This window comes from Electrophorus electricus, chromosome 5, assembly GCF_041902795.1.
Source record: "Electrophorus electricus isolate QZ-2024a chromosome 5, ASM4190279v1, whole genome shotgun sequence".
NCBI lineage: Eukaryota > Metazoa > Chordata > Actinopteri > Gymnotiformes > Gymnotidae > Electrophorus > Electrophorus electricus.
Window position 1 is genome coordinate 6,904,795 of NC_137501.1, and position 22,346 is coordinate 6,927,140.

Genomic DNA, 22,346 nt, shown 5'->3' on the forward strand with positions numbered 1-22,346 from the left:
TCTCAGCACTGGTAAACACTCCAATTACTGGGACCAATATCCAATGCAAACACTCTGTGTATATGCCCAATTTATTGGACTTTCTAAACAGCCCCTTGAAAACACATTCTGAAACTCAATAAGGAGTTAGCGGTCTGTCCTTCTGAGTCCTTTTGCATAGAGAGAACTGTTTTCTCCATTAGGCTAAAGCCTAATGTGATGGCAGCACCTTTAGTCATTGTTGGCCTTTGATCATCTCCTTAAAAAATGTTGATTTCAGTCAAAACGGAGTGCTATATGCTGCCAGAAATTCTACATAAAGCTAAAATTCTACATAAAACTTTTTCTCACCACCATCATCTAAAACTAGATTAATTTAGTATGTTTACATCGGTATGGGTTTGTACACCACGTGATCCTCACTTTACTCCTTGGCGTGTTCTCAGTCTGTCAGTGAGTAAGTTTTCTGTTCTGTTTTTTCTTAGGGATGTTACATCTCTTGTTTTCCACATGCTTTTCTGCAGAAGTGCCATCGTTCAGCTGCAGAGGGTCTGTGACCACGGCATTCCCCTCTAGAGCAACAAATGCACGAGGCACCTCAGTAGCACAGCGGACGTTTAAAAGAGTGGCTCTGTTCGGCAGGAGCCCTGCTGGAGACCCTCAGCACCTCCATGTGAAGCTGAACAGGTGTCAGAGGGTTTCTCACCAGGAGAAAAAAAGGAGACACGGAGAACTTGGAATGACATAGCGGGAGTTTTAAACTACCCCCCCCCCACCACCTCTCTTCAGACAGGCATATTTCAGGTGGTGGGGCTGAATGAATAGGTCCTAAGAATTAACCCAGCTGTGAAATGCTGAAGAAGCAGGCAGCAAATTTACAAGCCCCTGAAGTTCACCGTGGCCCCACCACACAGACTCCCACGCCCTTGTAGCCATGGTGATAGACAATGCAAACATCCCCAGTGAAGTGGACAGCTGCATGCTATTGACATGCAAAGGCCAGTTGCCACGCAGCCTCTGCACGGGTACTCAGCTATTGGAGGGGAGGAATAGGGAAGCCATGAACTCAGTCTGCATAGCTTGTGGGTGAAAGGGGGGGAGGGGCCCGTTCGGAGGGCGGATGGGGGGACACCTGACCTTGCCTCAGCTACAGAAACGAGAGTTCAAGTTCCTGCCGATTTAGAGAGTGCAGAGTCATTATCAGCGCAGCTGGGCCGGTTTGCAGCCCCCCCGTTCCCCCAGCTGGCGGTGCTGACAGGAGCATGTGACATCAGCTCGCCTGCTGGATTGGCGGTTTTTGAAACGCCTTCTTCGCCACAGCGTTTTCTGAGCAGGTTTAGACGTTGTGTTGGGCAGGTTTAGACGTTACGGCCATCGACCCGTCCGGGGGAACCAGCTCGGCGCCTCGGCCTTCCTACCCCTCCGCTGGGGCAGCGCAGTGTTGCGGTTCCGCGTGCAAAAAGAGTGTTTGAGCTTGCTGCTCATGTTTACAGATTAAGAGGTTGTGTCAACTGCAGCCCACAGCTCTATGGCTGTCCAGCTCTGCCTCGGGCTGGTAAACAAAAGTCCACAAGACCACTTAATCCCTCCTGGGTTCACTCCTGTCAGCGAAGGATCGGATTTGATGTGGACAGCTTGTGCCATGTTCAACTGCTACTGGAAGTTCCCTTTCAAACTTTTACACTCCTCTATAAGGTTTTAAGCTACAGTGCAATTCCCATACAGCCAGTGTTTATATAAGACAGGCAGTAGAGAGACAGACAGATATACTTTATATTATTTATTAGTCAACAAAGTGGAATGACCCTAGGTATGAACTAGGTAATGTATATATAACCCCCTGTTATAAAAGAAGCAAAAAGGTAGCTTCATATACATGTAGGGAAAAGTTGTAATACACTTGTTTGCCATGTAATATGTCAAATTAACACAAATTAACAAATTAAAAATCTGTGTTTTCCATGCCATCTAAGATGCTGTTTACATGTTTTTAATAAGTGTCAAGTGAACTTTATGACCCTGCGAGTATGTAGGATTTCTATTTTTGGACAAAACAAACAAAGTGCACACAGTTCCAAATAGGGCATGGGTCATTCTTTTAGCTCTCTCTCTCTCTCTCTCTCTCTCTCTCTGTTCCTCATTTTGTATTTCTCTTTCTCCCTCACACACACACACACACACACACACACACACACACACACACACACACACACACACACTCACTCACTCACTCTCTCTCTTTCTCTCCCTCACACATGCACACACGCACACACGCTCACCCACACACTCTCTCTCTCTCTGCCTCTCTCTCTCTCTCTCTCTGAAGGTAGAGGAGGGGTGATCTTTTTCAACAGAGCCAGGCAGCTTCCTTCTTTAGGCTGCTTGATGCATGTTGCTCTGCTCTCTCGGTTTCTCCTTAGTCATGGCGAGTCTTAACCCCCTCCCCTCCCCGGCTCTTCCCCCACATATGAGCGGAAGCGACACACCTACACACACAAAAACACCCTCTACTGCTATCTAACCAGATTCCTACTACCTAAAATCGCATGTACTATTACAAATATAGAATTTTGATTTCCCTCCTTTTTTTGTTATCTCGCTCATGGATACCAGACTTATGTAGAATATAACAGTGTAGTGCATTCATTGACAGGAAACATGTAGCCCCTGGGTGAATTCCTTGCCTACTGTTAGGGTAACGCCTTCAGCCCAGTTGCTGCACAGAGGCCACCGATCATTAGGCACACGTTAGGCACACAGTTAGGGTGGGCTGTCCCTTTGTCTGCCGTGACGGCTATTTCTGCCCCAGGACAGGCATTGCACAGGCATTTGGTGCTGGCTTCTGTTTCAGTAAACTCTTATTTAATCTCCAAGTGCATTACATTACATTTACATTTATGACATTTGGCAGTGTGCCTTTTGCTTCTCACCCAAATGACTTGCATGCTGTTCCTGATCAGTGTATATCTATGTATTCTGGATGACTAATCTGAGATTTGTTCCAAGTCTTGTGCTTCTTTAAGTCTAAGAAGCTCTTCATAAGCCCAGAGAATGATGGAAAAAGGAACTGTTGCGAATACGAGACATTTTCAACAAGAAGCAAATTTCCTTCAGTGAAAAATCAGACAAAAGTGCACAAAGGCCGATTTCCTCCCGTTTTAGAGGTGAGGCGAAGGTATTTCTAAGCCTTAGCATGCTTAGTCATTTGTTTTGCATTCTCATTTACTTGGCATACTTAGAGAACACGCTGTTACTGCTTTTGACAGTAAACAGACAGAAAGGGCATAACTGAAACCACAAAATCTGTTGTTTGCCCCAGGCATTCAGGAGTGCTTAGCTGCACTTCATTAGCTGTGGTCAAGAGAAGCGCCATGGCTGTGTTTGCCCTGTTTCCTTGCCTCTGCGATCCCTGCATGTGAACACTGTGTACCAACCTGCACTGTCACGCTGGGCACACCTGTCTGCGCTGGAGGTCATCATCCTGATGAGGGCCGCCCAAGCTGATTGTACAGCCTAGTCCAGGCCATAGCGGAGCCAAAGGCAGAGAGATGCGCATCCAACAAGGCCCAGCGTGGTTTCAGGATGGCACATGGTTTGGCGCTATACCCATAATGCCGAACAGCGAGCAGAACAGGAACAGTCCCTGTCAGTGTCCAAATAAACACACAGAAGGCATGAGCTCTGCTGAAGACAAGAAGATATCATGATGAACGGAGTAGGCATTATTTCTGCTTTGTTTAATATTCCCGAGTGAGAGGGAGGCACTTGTTACTCTTTAGCACGACATGTATATAGAGGTAAAAGTTGTTTTTTTGAAATGACAAAACCTGCAGTGGTTGTGACGGAGTTCCTCTTGGCTTCTTTCTAAATAAATTCTTAAAACATCAAATATACAGCCAACAGGGCAACTAGCCTATGTAGCAATTAAAAATTAGCATAAAGATCCAAATTTTGAGAAAATCAGAAAGGCTCCAAAAAGCCTGCTTCCGTACAGTTTCTTTGAAGTATGCCTACTAGTGTACCTATATAAGTATTTATAGACACATGACTATTTCAGCTGTAACCTTAACACACACTCATGAGCCTCTCCTCCCTACTCAAATGAAATGATGACATGGGTTTGGGTTCAGTCTCTTTTCCATAACATCCGATAGCTTTAGAATGCCCTTGCCTCATTGGAAAATTAATTCGTTTACAGCAACTCACACAGAGAGGTGACAGCCACAGTGAGCGTATCATAACCAGCAACCTTATTTGATTCCTGACATTAGGTTTGTGAAAACACCTCCATATAGCCAGCAGTGCTCTGGGTGGCATGCTCCAGCTGTATACTTGAATCATTGCCGACTCAGTCATCTGGGTCTGGACACTATCAGGGGAGTTCGTCATCGCCAAGTGTCTGTTGCTGGCTGCGTGGTCGGCATGGCGCTGAAAGGGCGACAAGGTTGAAAGTTACACCGAGCCAGTCTGTCATAACAAAGTATGGTTATGTAACACGATGAGTGTTTTCGCTCTGGGATCACAGTTGTGTTTGCCCTGTTCCTTCAGCGTGGGTTTTGCTGGTTAGCAAAACTAAAACCGTTTTGGTGCATTTCCAGAAGCACAGTGAGAGTTCTTTTTTTTTTTTTTTTCGCTCAAAGGAAAATTGTGACAACAGTAAATATTTGTATGTTTGTGTATGTGTATGATGAGTGGAGGAGAAAGAGCCAGACTGTCGGGCAAGTGAACTGAAATCAGGGCAAACTTCCCTCTGGTTAAGCCTGCTGATTTGGTCTGTCCCTGTGTCCCATTCACTCTTCAGGTGGCTACGGACAGGGTTTTGTAGTTGAGTGGAAAACACTCCAGTCAAAATAATTGTCATGCAAGGAGGAATAATTTGATATGTGTAGACGTTTGGGCTTGCGCTCAGCATGTGGCTTCTGGTTCCCTGGCTTCTCTCCTGCTTTCCTACTCTCTCTCTCTCTTCACTTCCCTCTCTCTGTTCCCTCCCTCCTTCTCCCAGCTAGGCCCATGATTCAGCAGTCTGAGCTCGACAACACTGCTGTGCCCAAATTCAGAAGTCTAGCCAATAGGCAGTGCTCAGAAGACACACCCACACCATGCTGCTCTTTTCCTTAATCCTCCAGCCCCCTCCAGACCCCAGAGCTCTGTGAGCAGTGCCTGATCAAGGGAATGATGCACCCATATCTTAACACAGGCATGTGAGCTAAGGTGCACGTGACAATCTCTTGCACTTGGATTTTCCTTATTTCTCACTTAATCCTTTCTGTTTCTCTCTGTCTCGCTTTTCTTGCTAAATTTCTTCCTGTTCACTTTGTCTTGTCATTTCTTGGCCACTCCCTCCCCACCCATGCCCCTCCGCCCCATGTCCCATTTCCAAGTCTCTGTCCAGTTCATGCTGTGCTCCTCACCATTCCAAGAGGGTGAGCCCTCCTCCCCTGACTCATTTCTCTAATGCACCCTGCCAGAAGATGTTCCAAATGGCGGGTCCCTTTGCCACTTGGCCGGGGTGCATGTGTCCCGTGCGCCCTGCCTGTGGCATGGCCACTGTCGCGAGGAGCTTGAAATGGGTTGAGTCAGGGCGACAAGCGCCACACGAGGAATGTATAGCGCACGCGGGCTCTCACACTTCCCCCATCTGCGTGCTGAGCCTCCCGCCAAAGCTATGCTAGGAGGGCAACTGAGAGAACAGTCCAGGAGGCTACAGAGCCGTTGCTCTCTGCCAGTGCACTTCAGTTGTTCATTTTCTAGATATGTTACAAATTTGAATCTCTTTGAACAGACTGAAGTTTGGATAGAAAAGGCAACCGAACACTCAGCTACTGTGTAGTGATTACAGGAGCCAGAGTAAGATAAATAAGGTTGGATAGCTTAGCTGAAAGGCTTACTGCATGACTTTAGAGTAAGGTAGTGGGACAGCTTCAGCTTGAAAGCTAGAGTAAGAGCTTGAAGGAAAGTTGTGCTCAACAATCATAAAAAATATAAAGAAAGGATAGAATTGAAGTGATGTTAAAGCAATAGTGGGATTCTCTGGCATTTATTAAAGGAGTCCTTTTAATGAATAAATAGATCTGTAGTATTAACTTAATACAACTGAAGGTTAAGGGTCTTGCTCAGGGGCCCAACAGTGGTAACTTGACATGGGTGGGACTTGAACTGGCAACCTTCTGATTACTAGTTCAATACTTCAACCAATCCTTTTAGAGAAGCCACATTTACATCTCAGGAAAATTCAAGACACCACACGTAACCCTTTCAAACAGGGACCTATTCTGTAGAATGCCCCAAGGTTGTCTGTCTCAGCATGGCCAAAAACAAGAAGCAGCGAATGAGTTCCAGGTGGAACTGTGGGTACCGCAGCCTGTGGGCAGACCGATCTTTCCTGGGCTATGGGTTCTATGTCTGCATTTTCCAGCACATCACTGGCACAGAGGAAGGGATGCTACATTTTCATGTGCTAAAGCACGCACAACAATTGCCCATAACCGAGGTCCCTTGTAACGTGGAGAAAGCTGTGATGTGACTTGGTACGCCGTAAGGGCAGCACCTGCCGTGTGATACAGAGGTGCACAGTGCTCATGCTGTTGTTTAACTGCTTTCAAGTTTTACATGCACATGTGCAGAGTGTTAGGTTTGCTGCATAAGAGAAGTGTGAAACAGGTGTTGCCAGTTCTGGGGATTGACCTAGTTGGTATGCAATATAGACAGTGAAGGTCTGTCAATTCTTGGCAAAGGCTTTACTGGGACGCTCTCTTCCCATAACAGTTTTTATCATTTTGTTAATAGCTGTAAAGCTGTAAAGTCATATTTCATTTACGTATCGATGCCGTAAAGCGTCAATCCATCATTGAACTGATTGTATAATAAAATAATAACATACAGTGCATGATGGTGTGGTTCTTTTTTTGGTTGCAGCCAGGTTGGTCTAAATGAACTGAACTGAATTATACCAACATTCATCTTCAAATAAACAACTGAGTTATGTGCCGTAAACAATCCCATGTGAACTTTACCAAGCACTCAGCCTTTCTGCTAGCACAAGGCACGTCTCCTTCTACTCTTTGTTCTGTGTAGCTCTCTTTTCCTCAACATGGATGTCTGCAGACATTCCACCTCTTGCCCAATGCATGTGAAATCAGTTTGGGTCAGAAGCTGCACTTTATCACTGGCTCAGGACCAGTCCGAATCTGAGCCACCATATTATATGTTCATTGTAACGTCAGCTGCACATCCTGATCTCAGATGGGCTAGAAATGGCTACAGCTCCTAACTGACACTGGATCTGTCTGGTTCTTAATATGATAAAGGAGCATTGTCTGAACAGTTCTTTGATGTGTGCTGCCGTCAGAAACATCTGTGACCTGCCACCTTTTCTTGCCCTCTCATGTTTTGCCCCACTAGCACTGGGGCAGCCGCTTCATCACCCCTCCCCTCTTCCCACATGCTTACAGAGGCAGTGCAACAGACATAGTTCTTTTATATCAACCTGGGGCACCCACGTAAAACCCTCGGGCCGTGTTCAGAAGCTGTACATGGCTTAGCAGGTTATAGCTATTGTCCCCAGCGATCCTGGCAAATTCCTCCCTGCAAGTCACGCAAGAGCTGCAGAAGTGGAAAAACGCTGAACAAAACCGGTTTAGGCCGGCTCGGGCAACTCAATGAGAGATGTAGAGGTTGGAGATAGAGTGAGATGGAGCAGGGGAGCATGGGGAGGAGAGAGAGAGAGAGAGAGAGAGAGAGAGAGAGGGGAACAGAGAGATAGAGGCCACTCTGCACTGTTTCCGTGACTTGCTGGTGCAGCTTCTTGGGTGGGGAGATAGGCCTTATCTTGGCCGTTGTGTGTCATCTGTCAGCTCTGTTTTGCTGCCAACTCGCAGAGGGCTGCATAGAGACAAAGTGGCCTAAGACTGCTGAGGAGGTTGGTGACAGAAAGCAAAGAGAGTCTTTCTTTTGAGTCTTTCCAGCTCCAAGATACACGTGTGCAAAGAAGGAATGCAACTTTTGTAACTTTTCATCTTGGAACTCCTGTCTTCATGAAAACCACTAATAAATAATTATAGTCCCTCTATGTCCTGCTTGGCAACGTTTGAATATGTACTGACCAAAAAAAACCTGTAAGCATTTATACTGTATGTAGATAACTATGAATTATAAAATAAAAGTCCTTGTTCAGCAAACTAGCAGAAAGTCCAGAACTTTGAGAACTCAAGTTTCATTGGCTCATCATACACAACAACTAGATATACAAACCCCACCCTTTTAAATTAGCTTTTACTAACACAAATGGTTTTTACAACCTAGAGAACTGTGACTACACGTTGATTAGTCCCATGCTAGTCCATAAGAAAGGCCTAAAGGTTTCTGTAGCAACATTCACTGGTTATTTGTATGGGTGATATCTTCAAATGACCTCTCCCGTATTTGCTGACAAACTGCCCCTGTCCTGTGTGGGTGTCACCACCAGTGTGATCGTCTGGACATCTTGGCAAGCTGGCTGAAAGACACATTAGTGACCATGAGTTATGCTTGATAGCAAAGCTAGACAGAGGGCTAGGATTCCTCCCTCACATATCATGGAGCACTAAAAAGAGTTTACAACTTGACAGAAGTAGACCAGTGTATTCTACTACAGAAATGAGACAAACATATTGACATTATTAATTATTGTAGGCCAAGGATTTTCAACTCTGCTGGAAAATGTAATATAATTGTAGTAAACTCTCAACAAACATGTAATACATAAAATATTAATATACTAGTTGAAAATAACTTTATAACTTTCTTCAAATCCCTGGTAACTAAGTAACTGAAAAATAAGAAAATGTCATGGTCATTCATGTGAGCAAAATATGTAAAAATGAACCAGAAGAAAGTTTAGAAGGCACCAACCAATCCAAACCTGAGACCACAGAAGTGCCATCAAACTGAATAATCAGACTTTATGTAGAAACAAGTGCATATCTCTTTTATTTAGCTAAAAACCTTGATCTGTCAGTACTTCGGCAAGCCTAAAGACACATGAAAATTGTTCAGCACTCTTAGTCAGAACTTCATATATTTAATCAGTGACAAAAAATGTCAGCATAAACAATGACTACACTTTGAAAACTACTTTTTGGTCAAATTCAGCAACTGGCACTAGTTTAATTAAGTCTCCTCCAAGCTCACCACAGCCCCCAGAACAAATGTCCAGCCTCCACTTCCGTGTTCATCCAGTCTGTCCAGCTGAGCGTCTGTACCTCACCTCGCTTCTGCATCAGCACTTCCCGTTTCAGTGTCAGTCCGAGTCCTTCAGGTGCAGACCACCTGCTGGCTTGCTCGAAATTCTCTGGAACCGATCCATCCTTGAGTGTGCCCGATTCCCAAGGGTCACGGCCCTCTGACCCTACTGGCAACTTGTTTGCTTAGGGCAGCGTAACAGCATTCCCAGAGGCCTCTGGGGATCCATCTCCCAGAAGGGGACAGCGTGGGGGTAGGGGCTGCATTATGAGAGGGGTTATGTGATTTACAGAAGGGATCAAACACTTGACTCTGGTTTAGCAACAATATGGAGTAAATGAGCTTTTCAGTGATTTCTGGGTGGACTAGGCTACTGGATATTCACCACTGGATATTTACTACTGGTGCATTTATGGCCATAGCTGAGGAAGTCAGGAATCTTACAGTGTGCATATACTACACACAAATAAAGGAAACCATAAACTGCATAAACACCTATTTGGTCAGCACTTGAACCCAGCCAGTCTAATTTGACAAAAATGATGCAAATAGTAAAGTTCAGGTCATGTGTAAAGTGAGAATGGTATTACAGAATAACCTGATAGCATAGTCTTCATGGTCTGACATGAGGCTAATTGTCTGTTGGTGTTATCACAAGCAGATTCTAATCCATGGATTCTAAGTGATGCTTGAACTACTGAGTTGCGAACTAAAGCAGACAGGCCGCTCCATTCATCTGAAAGAGAAAGGGTGTGTTCCATAAAGCTATTTGACTAGCACATAGAAGAGAAGAGAAGAGAAGAGAAGAGAAGAGAAGAGAAGAGAAGAGAAGAGAAGGCTTTTATTTGGCTTGGGTTAGACCCAGGTTTCTGGAGAAGTCAGGATTCAAAACAAAGTGATTCGATGTGCAACGAGTCACATTACAAAACTGTTGAGTGGCTGCCAAAAATCAGACAGCACAACACGAGAGAAAGAGAAGGAGTGAGAGAGACAGAGAGAGAAAGAGAATGATAGTCAGACAAATGTAAACTGAATTATTTAAGACAAGTGCTGAGCAGTAATCATGACTTTTGGGAGCTTTGATTAAAACACAATGATAACGTCCAGGCACTCTGTATATACACCAAATAATACAGAAGGCCGCTAATGACAGGTTTAAACAGTACAGTAGATTGTGGGAATGAAACAATGAGTGAAGAGTCTAGAAAAGTGCATGAACTGGGCAGATCTGTCACTTTTCTTGGCATGAGCATCTCTGTGCATTCATTTAGTCACGAACAGCACCAGAGTCTGATTCCAGGACTGGCCTACTGAGTCCTGGCTAATTCCACATTTGGAACACTCAGCCGACACACATTTTCCTAACTAAAAAGGAAAATGCCACATTTACCTCACTAGGCTCTTCCAAATAGTAGCCTAGAATTTCAGTGTAGGCAAAATAAATTTCCTTCCATTTGCTCCTCCCGTCTGGATACTAATAGAGCTGATGCATGATCTTCCATTAATAGAAGAACAGCATGCTTATTTCCCCAAAGCACACAACTTAGACTGCAGGGACAGATTCAGAGGCTATATCTGTCCTTTTCACACATCTAAGTGTCCAAGTGGTTGTTGACAGTCCCTCAGTTCTGGGATTACCATTGCCCTACTGCTTCCAGATGAGGCCGATTCACCTCACTTCAACATCGCCGAGAGGGGTGTTTACCTTATATATTGCCTTCTCTCTCTCTCTCTCTCTCCCTCTCACACACACAGAGTTCTTTTTTACCCTATTCTTCTCTTCACTTCTCGTTTCTATCTTCGCTCCTTATTTCATGAAAAGCTATGAAAGCATAACTCACAGAAAGGGAGTTGCCCACTAGACTCTCCAATCACAAGGTGTTGTGCCTCTATATACGGCAAACGTTAGCTCACTTCTTTGTCTTACTGAGGGTCAACCTGAAGTTGCCCTGCTCTTCAAACAGGGTTTCTTTTCCTCTAAGAGAGGTGGTGTCTACTCCCGTACAGGAGTTTACTTAGTATTTATGTGTAATCTGAACGTGTGACCAGGAGGGAACAGAACATGGTTAGAAAGACGGGAGAAAAGAGAGAGAGAGAGAGAGAGAGAGAGAGAGAGAGACAGTAAAGGGAATATCTTCTTTCATCCTCCCGTGGGCGGCCAAAAAGCAAACCCAGACACATGATACTGCACTCAGAGCACGGCTTGCATTATGGAGTTGTTGACTTTGAAAACTCAAGTCAGTGCAAGGTCAGAGGCAAGCACAGGCCAGCTATACATAACCCAGTGTTTCATGAGACTGGGTGTATGTAATGTGCTGTGTGGAATTACAAGAAGAGGCTCACATTTAAAACTGACTGTTAAATGGTCAGTATCTGAATGTATGACAGGCAGATTTGGAGGATTTGGTGTCAGAGATGACTGCGACTGTATCCGGTTAGGGTTTGTGCAAACATGCTTCAGCCTGTGCTTGTAGTGTTCCAGAATTTGTCCGTGTATTAGTCGACACTGCAATGCCTATCTGTGCGTAAGTAAGGCAGACTTAACAGCGGTGCATCATTCTGCTGCTAAAACAATACATCTTTTTCAACCAGTCACCACTACCATCATGGAGCCCTCATTTTTACTAGTAGATTGAACAATCTTGCTAAACCTGTTGGTCAAACTACAGAAATCAGCACACACGACACAATCTGGTCAGCTACAGAACTTCATCAGGCAAAAAGGTGTAATACTGAGTGGAGGCTGGTAATGTTAGGTGAAGATAGTGGTGAAAAAAAACCCCATATAACCTACACACGATACAGCACATGTCCTTTATTATTCATGTTGCTAAATGCTAGCAGTTTTCAGCGACATTTTCACACGTGAAAACGTAACCCTGTAACACTTGCATGCAGAGCTATAAAAGCACCTTAGTATCAGCAAGACTATGAGAGCAGACCTATAACCCGAAGCTAACAATAGCAAAGTGCCTGGAGATGTGGAACTTGTTTGCTGACTTGCGTGAATTTTTTTTCCAGCTTAAACCTAGAACAAACGGCGATATCTTTTGGCACGTGACTGCCCGCCAGCCACTTTTGACTCTCCAAATCACAGCCAAAGGGTAGAGAAGCACTCGCAGACAAGCTGACTAAAATAGTTGTTGTATTCTTTATTGATCTGTGTTACATGTATTAAGCAGCTGAGCTCCCGGATCAGCATGCCTGAGCACTTCTTAACCTACAATGCAGGATATTTACATCTCGGTACGTTAAGAACTTCACTTGAATGTAGTCACAATTATACTGCATATTCACATGATATATCTCAGAAGAAATATCAAGAAATTCCAGGTATAAAAAAAGATTAAAAACTAAAAGACTAAGAAAACGGCAAATTTAGTGCAAAGGTGGTAAAGGTACAAAAAAAAATACTGTTGACTGGTTCATCCATGCATGGACAGTGGTCAGGAAGTGAGGTCACAGGTCACAGATGTGTGTCGGCAATGGGGATGCGGCGCAGCTCGACGATCTGGGAGTTTGCAGCGCTTCCACCGTCGTGACTACCGTGGGTGGACCCATTGTCACTCACATTAAGGCCAGACCCTGTGGAGCACATAACACCAACGCCCTCAAGAGTTCATCATGAGACATCATAATACACTGCATACTAGATCTGCATTTAAGGTTTACTGCCAATCATCAACAGTGCAGTCTATACGTAACTGGATAGCAATACAAACTTTGATAAGTTTTGCTGTTTCGGCTCCCTCAGATGTGAAATACAACAATGTATTTCAAGGATATTTATGTTGGTACTGGATGAACCATACATGAAATCCGTGTTTACACATAATTCCCCCATTTGCAGGTATAATAAGTAAGTGGGCAGTACTTTTAAATTGCAGTGCTTAGTACTGCAGATCCACTATAGCTGATGACTGCTATTAGTCTAAATCCAGCCTCAGTGAGTTTCTCTGGGATGTCTGATTCCTAAAAAATGTTATGGTGTTATTGAAAATAGTGATGAGCTCTGATGGGCTATGATTCCATGACACTCGTCTGGCAGCAGAAAGTCCTGCCTAACCACCTAGAAGGTCTGTCCCTCAGAAAGGCTCCTGTAGCATGCAGTGTGAGCTAATCCGGATAACAGTAACGAATATTTAAAGGTCCTGTCCTCTGTGAGGCATGTCAGATTAATTTGATTAATAAGAGATCCGGCACCTTTTTAAAGGTTGCTGATTTCAGCAACAGATTATAGCAGAAGCCTGTTTCATCATGCCTGACCCATGAGGCTTATGATCAACGTCTTGGTTGTGGACTAGGAATTCCAGCCCTACGTGGCTCTGATTTGCTAGAAATGAAATGACGTCATTCTGGGCCACAGTCCTGCTCTCCACTGGTCTTCGCTGAGGACTGAGTCATTCGATTTCGAAATTCGAAAACACAGAAGACTCGGATGCTTCTCCACCCGCCAACAGTCACATCAACATGAAAGACCAGTGCGCCAGTTCTGTTGGCAGCCATGCATGCCCCCATGTCCCACAGATAAGAAGGAATGCCATGGACCACAACCAGTTTCTTTTTCTCTCTCCACACTCATTTCACCACTATGATACAGGTTAATCTAAGTTTCATCTGTTCTTCATTCCAGACATCTACATGCTGACGTGCAGATCCGAAACAAGTTTGTCACTGTCCACTTATTTATAGATTGTATCATATGCTACCGTGTCCGACACGAGACATAAACCCTGACCACAGCCACCTGGATGAAAATATGCAAATGACAATGTTATGTAATCATAAATGTTGATAACTAATGGTCTCAAACTGGACGATTTAGTATTTCACCCAGCTAGGACTGTTGGGTCAGAGATGACATAGGACTGATAACAGTGAGATCTAGCTTAAAGATACTGCCTGAACTCTCGCTGAGCTCAGTCAGGCTCATCGGTGGGTAGACTCAAGAGTCCCTCATTGAGAGAGATGCATATAAGACATGACAAATTCAGAAGCGCAGAGAAGACCTAGTGTTTCTTGAATATTAACCATTGTCTTACATTTGTAATAGGCCTACCGTGTATGGTCCAGTTTTGTAAAAATGGGTTTATTTCAAACTAGACTCAGTAGTCTGGCTTTTATCTTGATGCCTTTCAAACCCTGGCACATAGGACTGACATTTATTTAAGGCTTGCAAAAAAAAAAAGAAGCTTTTTCTAGGGACAAACCTTCATCACATATCCAGCACAGTCCTGGTAGAGTGAGGTAGCTGGATTGACGTATTGAAACTGAGCCCAGCCCTACTCCTTGAGGGCTAATATCCAGTGCAGTTTAGCTATTTCCCTGCTTAAACACCTCTGCTACACCTGGTCATTCACCTATGTGTTGAATCAAGTGACCAGAGATGGGAACATTGTTTAAAAGGCTAAAACCCACCTACCATCAGGCTCCTTAATCAACAGCCTATCTGCCATCAGGGATGTAAACGTGCATGAGGTTTTCTCAGGTTCCTGAGACAGACTCACAAAGGAATACCCATGTCCCTGACTGGCTGGCTGTTTCAAATGGGACTATAAAGAGCATTTTATAGAAGGAAGACACTAAGTGGGAACTTACCCATGTTTCCAATATTCAGTCCTACTGAATCTAAATTACACCCACGTGCGAACGCACTGATTCAATAACAGCCTCAGTAAGTAGTTACGGTTCTCAACCTCAGTTATGACGCTTCCGTGTTATACTGCTCTGTATCCTGTATTTCCTCCATGATGGGAAAGGAATCGAACAGAGCCATAATGGATGACAGGGACACAGTGTCACACATAAAGGGTATTCTCATTAAGCACTGAAGGCAGATCCCAAATGGCTGTCATAGCAGCACCACTGAAAGTCTACAGTGTATTGACATGCTGTGAAGAGTTCACAGAGAACAGGAGTACATAAAAACACGGGACAACAAGGACACAGGAAGATCCTGTTCAGACACGTCGTTTCGCTGAAAAATGTGTTGTGTACAGAAGTATGAGAAAATAACGTAATGTGATGCAGGTCCAAGGCTTAAAGAGAAAAGAAAGATGGAGGTTTTAGGAGGCAGGTCATACCAGTCTTTAGGGCAAATATAAGGTCATCGAATTCCTGTGCCTCTTCGTCTTGGGCTAGGCTGGTGTTAATGAAGCCGCCCTCTGAAGGGAAGGTTTCCATCTCTGGGCCCTCTTTGAACACACTGCTTGGCTGACTGCTAGGCCTCAGAGATGCTCTCTCCCAGTCTGCTGAGATCTGAAGGATACACAAACACACACGGACACACATCCACACACAAATATGCATGCGCACACACACACACACACACAAACATGCACGTGCACACACACACAAACATGCACGCGCACACACGTGCATACAAAGAAGAAAAAAAAAATCAATAGCAGCTGGGACATTCATTAAAGCAACAGTAAAAAAAAAGACTTACAACAGTTAAAAAGCTCTCCAGTTTGTCTGAAAACACGCTTGGGACATAAGACCAAATATACAGTAAGATACCACAAAAGATCTTTTTTTTAACCTTCCCTCATATCTTCAACTTAACTCACACATCTTGAAAATGTGAAATACGTGACGATCAAAGATGTAATCTGAATAGTTCAAGAAGGGGTCATCACAAAGCTAGATTATCATGGTTGTCTAAAGGATAAAACAGGGTTCAAGGGTCAATGAGTTGACTGATCTAACTTTTGAATGATTCAGTGATTTACTATTGTTCTAATGAGCTGTTGCATAACACCAGTACACTGTGATTCCTTCACATGCAATCAGTGCACACCAACTCATCTGGGAAAGGCTGATGTCTGGATGATAGAACTTTGGACTTGATATTAATATAGTCACACATGGCCTTGAAGAATTCAAACAGACTCATGAATTGATGCAGAAGAAAAATGACTGAGCACCACTGTAGAAAAAGGAGAATTCTGGTGAAGCAGGTCAGAGGTCATGGCTCAAATAAATGGCGCAGAAAAATGTTCCATGTGTTTATACACAGACCTCCATGGAATCGCTGTTGCAAGATTTGTTTTGATTTGCCTCCAGGAAAGAGGGTCGACAGGCTGCCTGAGGTTCGTGAACTGTCCAGTGAGGTTCGTGAACTGTCCAGAGTTGTCTGTGAATGGTCCAGTGAGTGTCCAGCTGCCTTTCTGTCATCTTCCTTATCTTTTTTTCTTTCCTTTTTTTTTTTTTTTTTTTTACAGGCACCTGATAAATGCCCATTCTGTGCTGCTCCTTCATGGCACAAGAATTTTAAAATAGTAGTCATAATGATTCTGAATCATGTGATGCAGTAAATCATTTCATGGGTCACTACATTCCTTGTCGCAGCCCCGATCGCCCAGGGAACACCAAGCATCACTTCTTCAGAGGAGCAGTCCTAAAGAGCAGCATTACAAAGAAATCAAACTATACATCTCAGCAGCATTTGGGGAAAAGTTGCTCTCTGTGCTTCCTCAGAGTTGATTCATTCCCTCACAGGACCTGTAAGGGTGCACCCCTCTTTTGCCAGTCAGACTTTGCCCTGGTTCATGTCATCTTCCTCCGTCCCTACCCAATATCCTTCACTCCCCTGCTTTCCCTCTGGAACTGCATGTGACCAACCAGAGCTTTAAATCTGAAGGTCTATGCTCTCAGGAATGAAACAGGATTACTCGGGTCTGGAACATGATTGAATCAAAACTGCCCCTCGAGAGTGGCAGAGCATGGCAGATCCACAGAGGTGATCTGCTAGAACTGGGACTAGATTAGGAAATGCATTAAGAGACTTCATTACAACACCAAAGACCGATGACATTAACGTTCCACTACTTTCTGAACACCAGCTGTAAGGAGGGCAGTCTAAACTCTTGCGTCTAATTAAAGTGTGTAGACTGTATTTCATAAGGGCTTAAGTGATTTGCCTGGTGTAGTCTGATTCATTTCAAGTTTTCAAAACCTTATAATCATCTTTCACTCTGTATGTCATACATTGCTCTTGTCCCTGACTCATTGCAAAGTTTACACTACGGGCTTGTACATTTTGAGTTTTTACCCATTACATAACCACTGATTCGGTGTGTGTGTGTGTGTGTGTGTGTGTGTGTGTGTGTCATTGTTCTGAGAGCAAGCAAAGCATAGCATGAGCAAGCACGCCTAACTCTGGACCTGGAGGTGATAAAGAGGTGTCTGATGTCTCTGTAAACACAGACAGACAGATGCTGAGGGAGACCCCCTTCCCCCCACCTTACACACTGCTGCTGAATCAGAATCTTGAGTCAATCTTGAAATAAAATAGGAATACATAATAAACCCAAATGCAAGTAAAAATCACAAGAACAAAAAATTCATTTAGTAATTTAAAAAATGAGCTTTGGAGGTGTAAGCGAAGAACCAGATCCCACCTCCTCCATGGCGCTGATGAGGTTCTGGGTGGACTTGCTGATCTCCCCTCCGCTGATGGTGGCAGCTCCAGTGCTCTGGAAGACACCGTCGGGGTCACCATGGCCATTCATCTCCACGGTGTAGCTGGCCTTGGCCGGCCAGCACAGCTGGTTGTGCATGAGGAAGTACACGGCAAACACGTACAGGCCCTGGAGACACAGAGTCAATCAACACCATGTGGTGTGCAACGAACTCAGTGGGACCTGCAAGCGTGCACCAGCATGGGAGAAAGCCAGTTCACTACTGTCAATTTATGAATGTGGAAAATCAGCAGAACCATCAATACTTGTTGCCCTCTTGCCGACAGTTTCTATGTTATGTGTTCGTCTCTGTTTGTCTGTGTTTGCTAGCTGGAGGGCACTGATTAATGTATAGTTCCACAGGCGCAAATTCTTTACACGAGATTTTGAGAACGCAAGAATGGCATGACCACTTCCATCTGGGTGAGACGATACTGAGTGAGGTCATGGCTCAACACTTTATTCTGTACAGTAACACCAAAGTGACAATTGCAGCACTATGTAGAGAAACGCAGCATACATTCCAAAATCTGGCTGCATCTTCCAGTGCACACAGATACCATTACTATCAACAAGTATAGCAACCCAACAACAGCTACATTAAAAGGTGCTACAAAGACCAACCATTACGTCTTGATCTTAGCAAAGGGAGAATTACATGTATTGTCTAACTTTTTGCCTTTTATCTATTAAATGTGCTGCACTCATTCACTGTCGCCAAAGTTCCGGAAGCTTCTCCAACACATCTGCTGGTTAGAAGTATTGGGTAGAATTTCTCCCGTTAAAAACACGTCTAACCGATCTGCTGCTGAACAGAAACTGGCTGGGAGTTTCAGCTTAAACCCAGTGCCTTATAAGTACTATTAGCCTTTACTTTCAAATCCTTGAAGCACTGATGCAAGTTTGAAATATACCAAGCAAGCACGAGGTGCCAGGCGCTAGAGAGAGGATATTAGCACAGGTCTAAATTTCCCTTGTTTCCCGGAGCAAAAGGAGGCCACCCAGTGTGTTGCACCCACGACGTGCTCTAAAGGTGAGGGAAACACTCTTTAAGATCCCCCTCTGGGAGATTCGCACAGAAATGGCCAGAGGCCATAATTTCAAGCCAAGTTATCCCAGTCAGTTCTGTTAGTGCTCGCCACTCAGGAGCGGTGGCCTCCATTTGCAGCTGACCTGTCGGGGTTCGCCAGAGGGGTTGCAGTGCTAAGGAGGACAGGGAAAAGAAAAGAAAACTGAGAGTGACTAAGAGGGTCAAGGGATAACCACTCACACATCCTTATTACAACAGAGCATTGTGAATGAAAGGATGAATGAATGAATGAACGAATGACATGGCACACAACAAGCGGGGACGAAGAGGGCAGAAAAACAAGACTGTGTATACAGCTTCCCCACCAACCCCTGATTCTGATTTGTCCTGTGGGTCTAGCAATATTAATGCGAGCAGTGGCACAATCAAAGCAGATCTATTATTAGAGTGCAAGCTCATTCAGGAAACAGGAAGGAAAACGAATCATGGGTACATGAGCTCTGTTGTTCAAAGCTCTGCTTTCCGTGGAACAAAACACTTACTAGCACAGCCTGGCAGGATGATCAGTGGTACCACAATACAAACACCATCACATTTGGCTCAGGAAACCTGCCAGTGGTGTGCGGAGGGGACGGACGGACCCAGACGGCGCCGGGGCCCTGTCCCTGGAACAGATGCCCCAGTGCCAGAAGGAGCAAACTAGCCTTCCATATTCAAGCTCACAAATGCAGTTTATCGCTGAATCTGTTTGAACGGCTGCGCAAAAGATTGCTGCAGTAGCGTAAACGTGTTTGGGCTAACGGCAATGAGCACTATAGAGAACCACAGTCTGGAGGGAAGATAAAGCTTGAGGACGTATCAGTGGAAAACAGATATGAATACATATGACTGGAAAACAATTAATCACAAGTGTCCTACAGTGATTGAGAGGGCACTTGTGAATGGGTTTTTAAAAAGGTACACCCACAAGCCTCTTTATAAGAAACACCTAGATCATACCATTATCTTCAGGCCACTTTACTAGGTACACCAGTCTTGCAGGCGCATTTCAAGTGTACAGTTACGCACTGTAGTTGATCTGCTGGCACGCACATTTAATCCGTGACTCTTCAGTCACCACTGTTCGCACGCACATGTATGTATTTAAATGCCTTGGAGGCCACTTGCTATATTGCTTATAAATAACAAATCCTAAAAACTGATCTGCACATGCACACACACACTTATAGGTGTAAGAATTACTGAAGATATCGAACAGCACCATCAGGCATACCCCTAGAGTGAACGCAACAGAAAAGGCCCAGTGAGATGAAACGCTCAGCATCAATGATCTTTCTCCTCCAAAGAATGGCAGATACGTTTTCCTCGGCCCTACATACGTTGCTGTGTCAGCCGTGTTTGGTTACCTTATTCCAGCCATTTACAAACACAAGTGCACTCCACTGAAAGAGTATTTGCCCATTTCATTACACATGGTGCAAGCATCTGATTAGTCATCCGTGCTGGCTTTTTTCCCCTACCAAGTGTTGGTTTAAGACCAAACAAATGCCTCCACACCCTGGTATTACTGCCCCCCTACCCTGCACGTTCATCTTTTTTAGACATTGTTCAGCAAACCCGAAACTGTAGAATAAATGGCCGCACAGGGCAGGTTATAGTACATCTAACTGGGTTTGATGTTATTGATATGCTTGACCTAAAGCCAAGAAGTGAAAAATGCTCACTGTCCTAAGAAACTGAAAATAAATCACAAGTGCCACTGGATCTCTTCAACTACTATATACCTCTTAACCTAGTAACCCTTCAAACCTAGCCAGTTTCTCTGAGTGTTGCTTGGATTCAGACCAAAATCTTGATAAGGAGAATAAACTGCATTTATTGATGGACCCTATCTGTGTCTGTGTGCAGTAGCTCTAAACACAGACCATGGAACAGTGCAAAGTGGACAACATACATTACATTCATGTCAGAGTGATCAGAAATAAATCTGAAATAAGTTTGAGTGCTATATATTACACATACATACATACATATTTAGCTTGCACAGCTGATGAAGGACTTCTCCTTGAAACATCTAACATCCCAAACATTGTGTGTTACATTGAACTTGTATTACGTTTCCTCAGCTGGAAAATCTTTGTTAGAGAGGACCTTGTATATGAAACACACACACACACATTATATATATATATATATATATATATATATATATATATATATATATATATAAAAATGTGTGCGTGTATATGTATGTATGTATATGTGTGTGTATATATATATATATATATATATATATATATATATATATATATATATATATATATATATATATATATATATATACACATATATACATACATATATACATATATACATACATATATACATACATATACATACATACATACACACATACATACATACATACATATACATACACACATTTTATATATATATATATATATATATATATATATATATATATATATATATATATATATATATATATATATATATATATATAAATAAAATTCCCCACTTCCTCCTTGGGTCCAACTTTTTCCTTCAAACTTGGGTACTCAGGCCTGGGAGCTTGAAAGACCTGCGTAGTATCTTAGCTACTCCCAGGACTGCACTCCTCTGGATGGAGATCTCAGATGTTGTTCCTGGGATCTGCTGGAGTCACTCTCCCAGTTTGGGGGTCACAAAAGGTGAGGGTACTTTTGCTGTTCCTAGGATTGCACTCTTCTGGACCGAGGCTGATAATGTAATTCCTGGCTCTCATTCAGTGAATCAACGGTCCATTCTGTCTTGGCGTACAGCTTGATGGCTCGATGGCATCCATGTACAGTAGGAGGCTGACGTAGCTCCACTCCTGAATCTGTACCCATTCCCAACACTTATTTTTGATCTGACTGAGAAGATGCAGAACAGCTACGGGGACAGTGCATCTCCATCATATTCACAACACTTTATGGTCACCTGGGCAATCGGCTTTGATTTAGCTTCTAGTGTTGTCCTCTAGTGTTCCACTGAGTTCTGTATGTGTGTATAAATATGTATATTCATTATAACTTGTTTAACTTTAGCAGTTACCATAATATGACCTCTAAATTTATGAACAGCCTGTTAATGATGACCACATGAACAACAACAAACCAAGATGTCCTGAGAACGCAACTGACAAACTTTGTGGGTGACGAGAAGAAAAGATGATTAGCAGTTGTGTGTGTTACGCCAGTGTGGAATACAACATAGCATATGGCTCAAGGATGCTGGGACAGTGGGAGTGGTCATGGTGGTTTCTAGAATGAATAAATATCCTGCTACAAAGCTGAGCAATGGCCTACTTCTTTGCCAGCGTGAGTGCTCACAATATCAATAGGTACAGCTGAAACAAGAACCTAAGGGGACACAGGTAAGTGACATTGCTTTTTAATAGCATAAATTAAAGGTTACGTATTCATCTTAGTAAGCTAAGTAGAAGTTAAGAGTGTAGAGAGGAGTAAGCAGTTTCCTCATTTCCATCCCTAACTGTTGCTGATGTACTATTAATAGGATCAGTTGAAAACAGTGGGCTAGACAAATGTGAAAACGTGTCCTAAGCTCTTTTCCCTCAGGTAATTTTGTATCGTAGCTCTGAGGATATTACA

At 43.6% G+C, this 22,346-nt stretch overlaps 1 protein-coding gene across 7 annotated transcripts in view; it reads right to left on the minus strand.

The window, feature by feature from the left end:
• Window positions 1–12,022: 12,022 nt before the first annotated feature.
• The window catches only part of adgrv1 (adhesion G protein-coupled receptor V1), a 110,412-nt gene continuing 100,088 nt past the window's right edge, over window positions 12,023–22,346 (minus strand). For all 7 annotated transcript variants that reach the window (XM_081714049.1, XM_081714048.1, XM_035529958.2 and 4 more), the window contains 3 exons: window positions 17,604–17,792; window positions 15,282–15,456; window positions 12,023–12,783 (listed from right to left, as the gene is read on the minus strand). In XM_081714049.1, coding sequence (XP_081570175.1) covers window positions 12,665–12,783; window positions 15,282–15,456; window positions 17,604–17,792 — 483 coding nt within the window. In that variant the 3' untranslated portion in view covers window positions 12,023–12,664. The remainder of the gene's footprint in view (window positions 12,784–15,281; window positions 15,457–17,603; window positions 17,793–22,346) is intronic.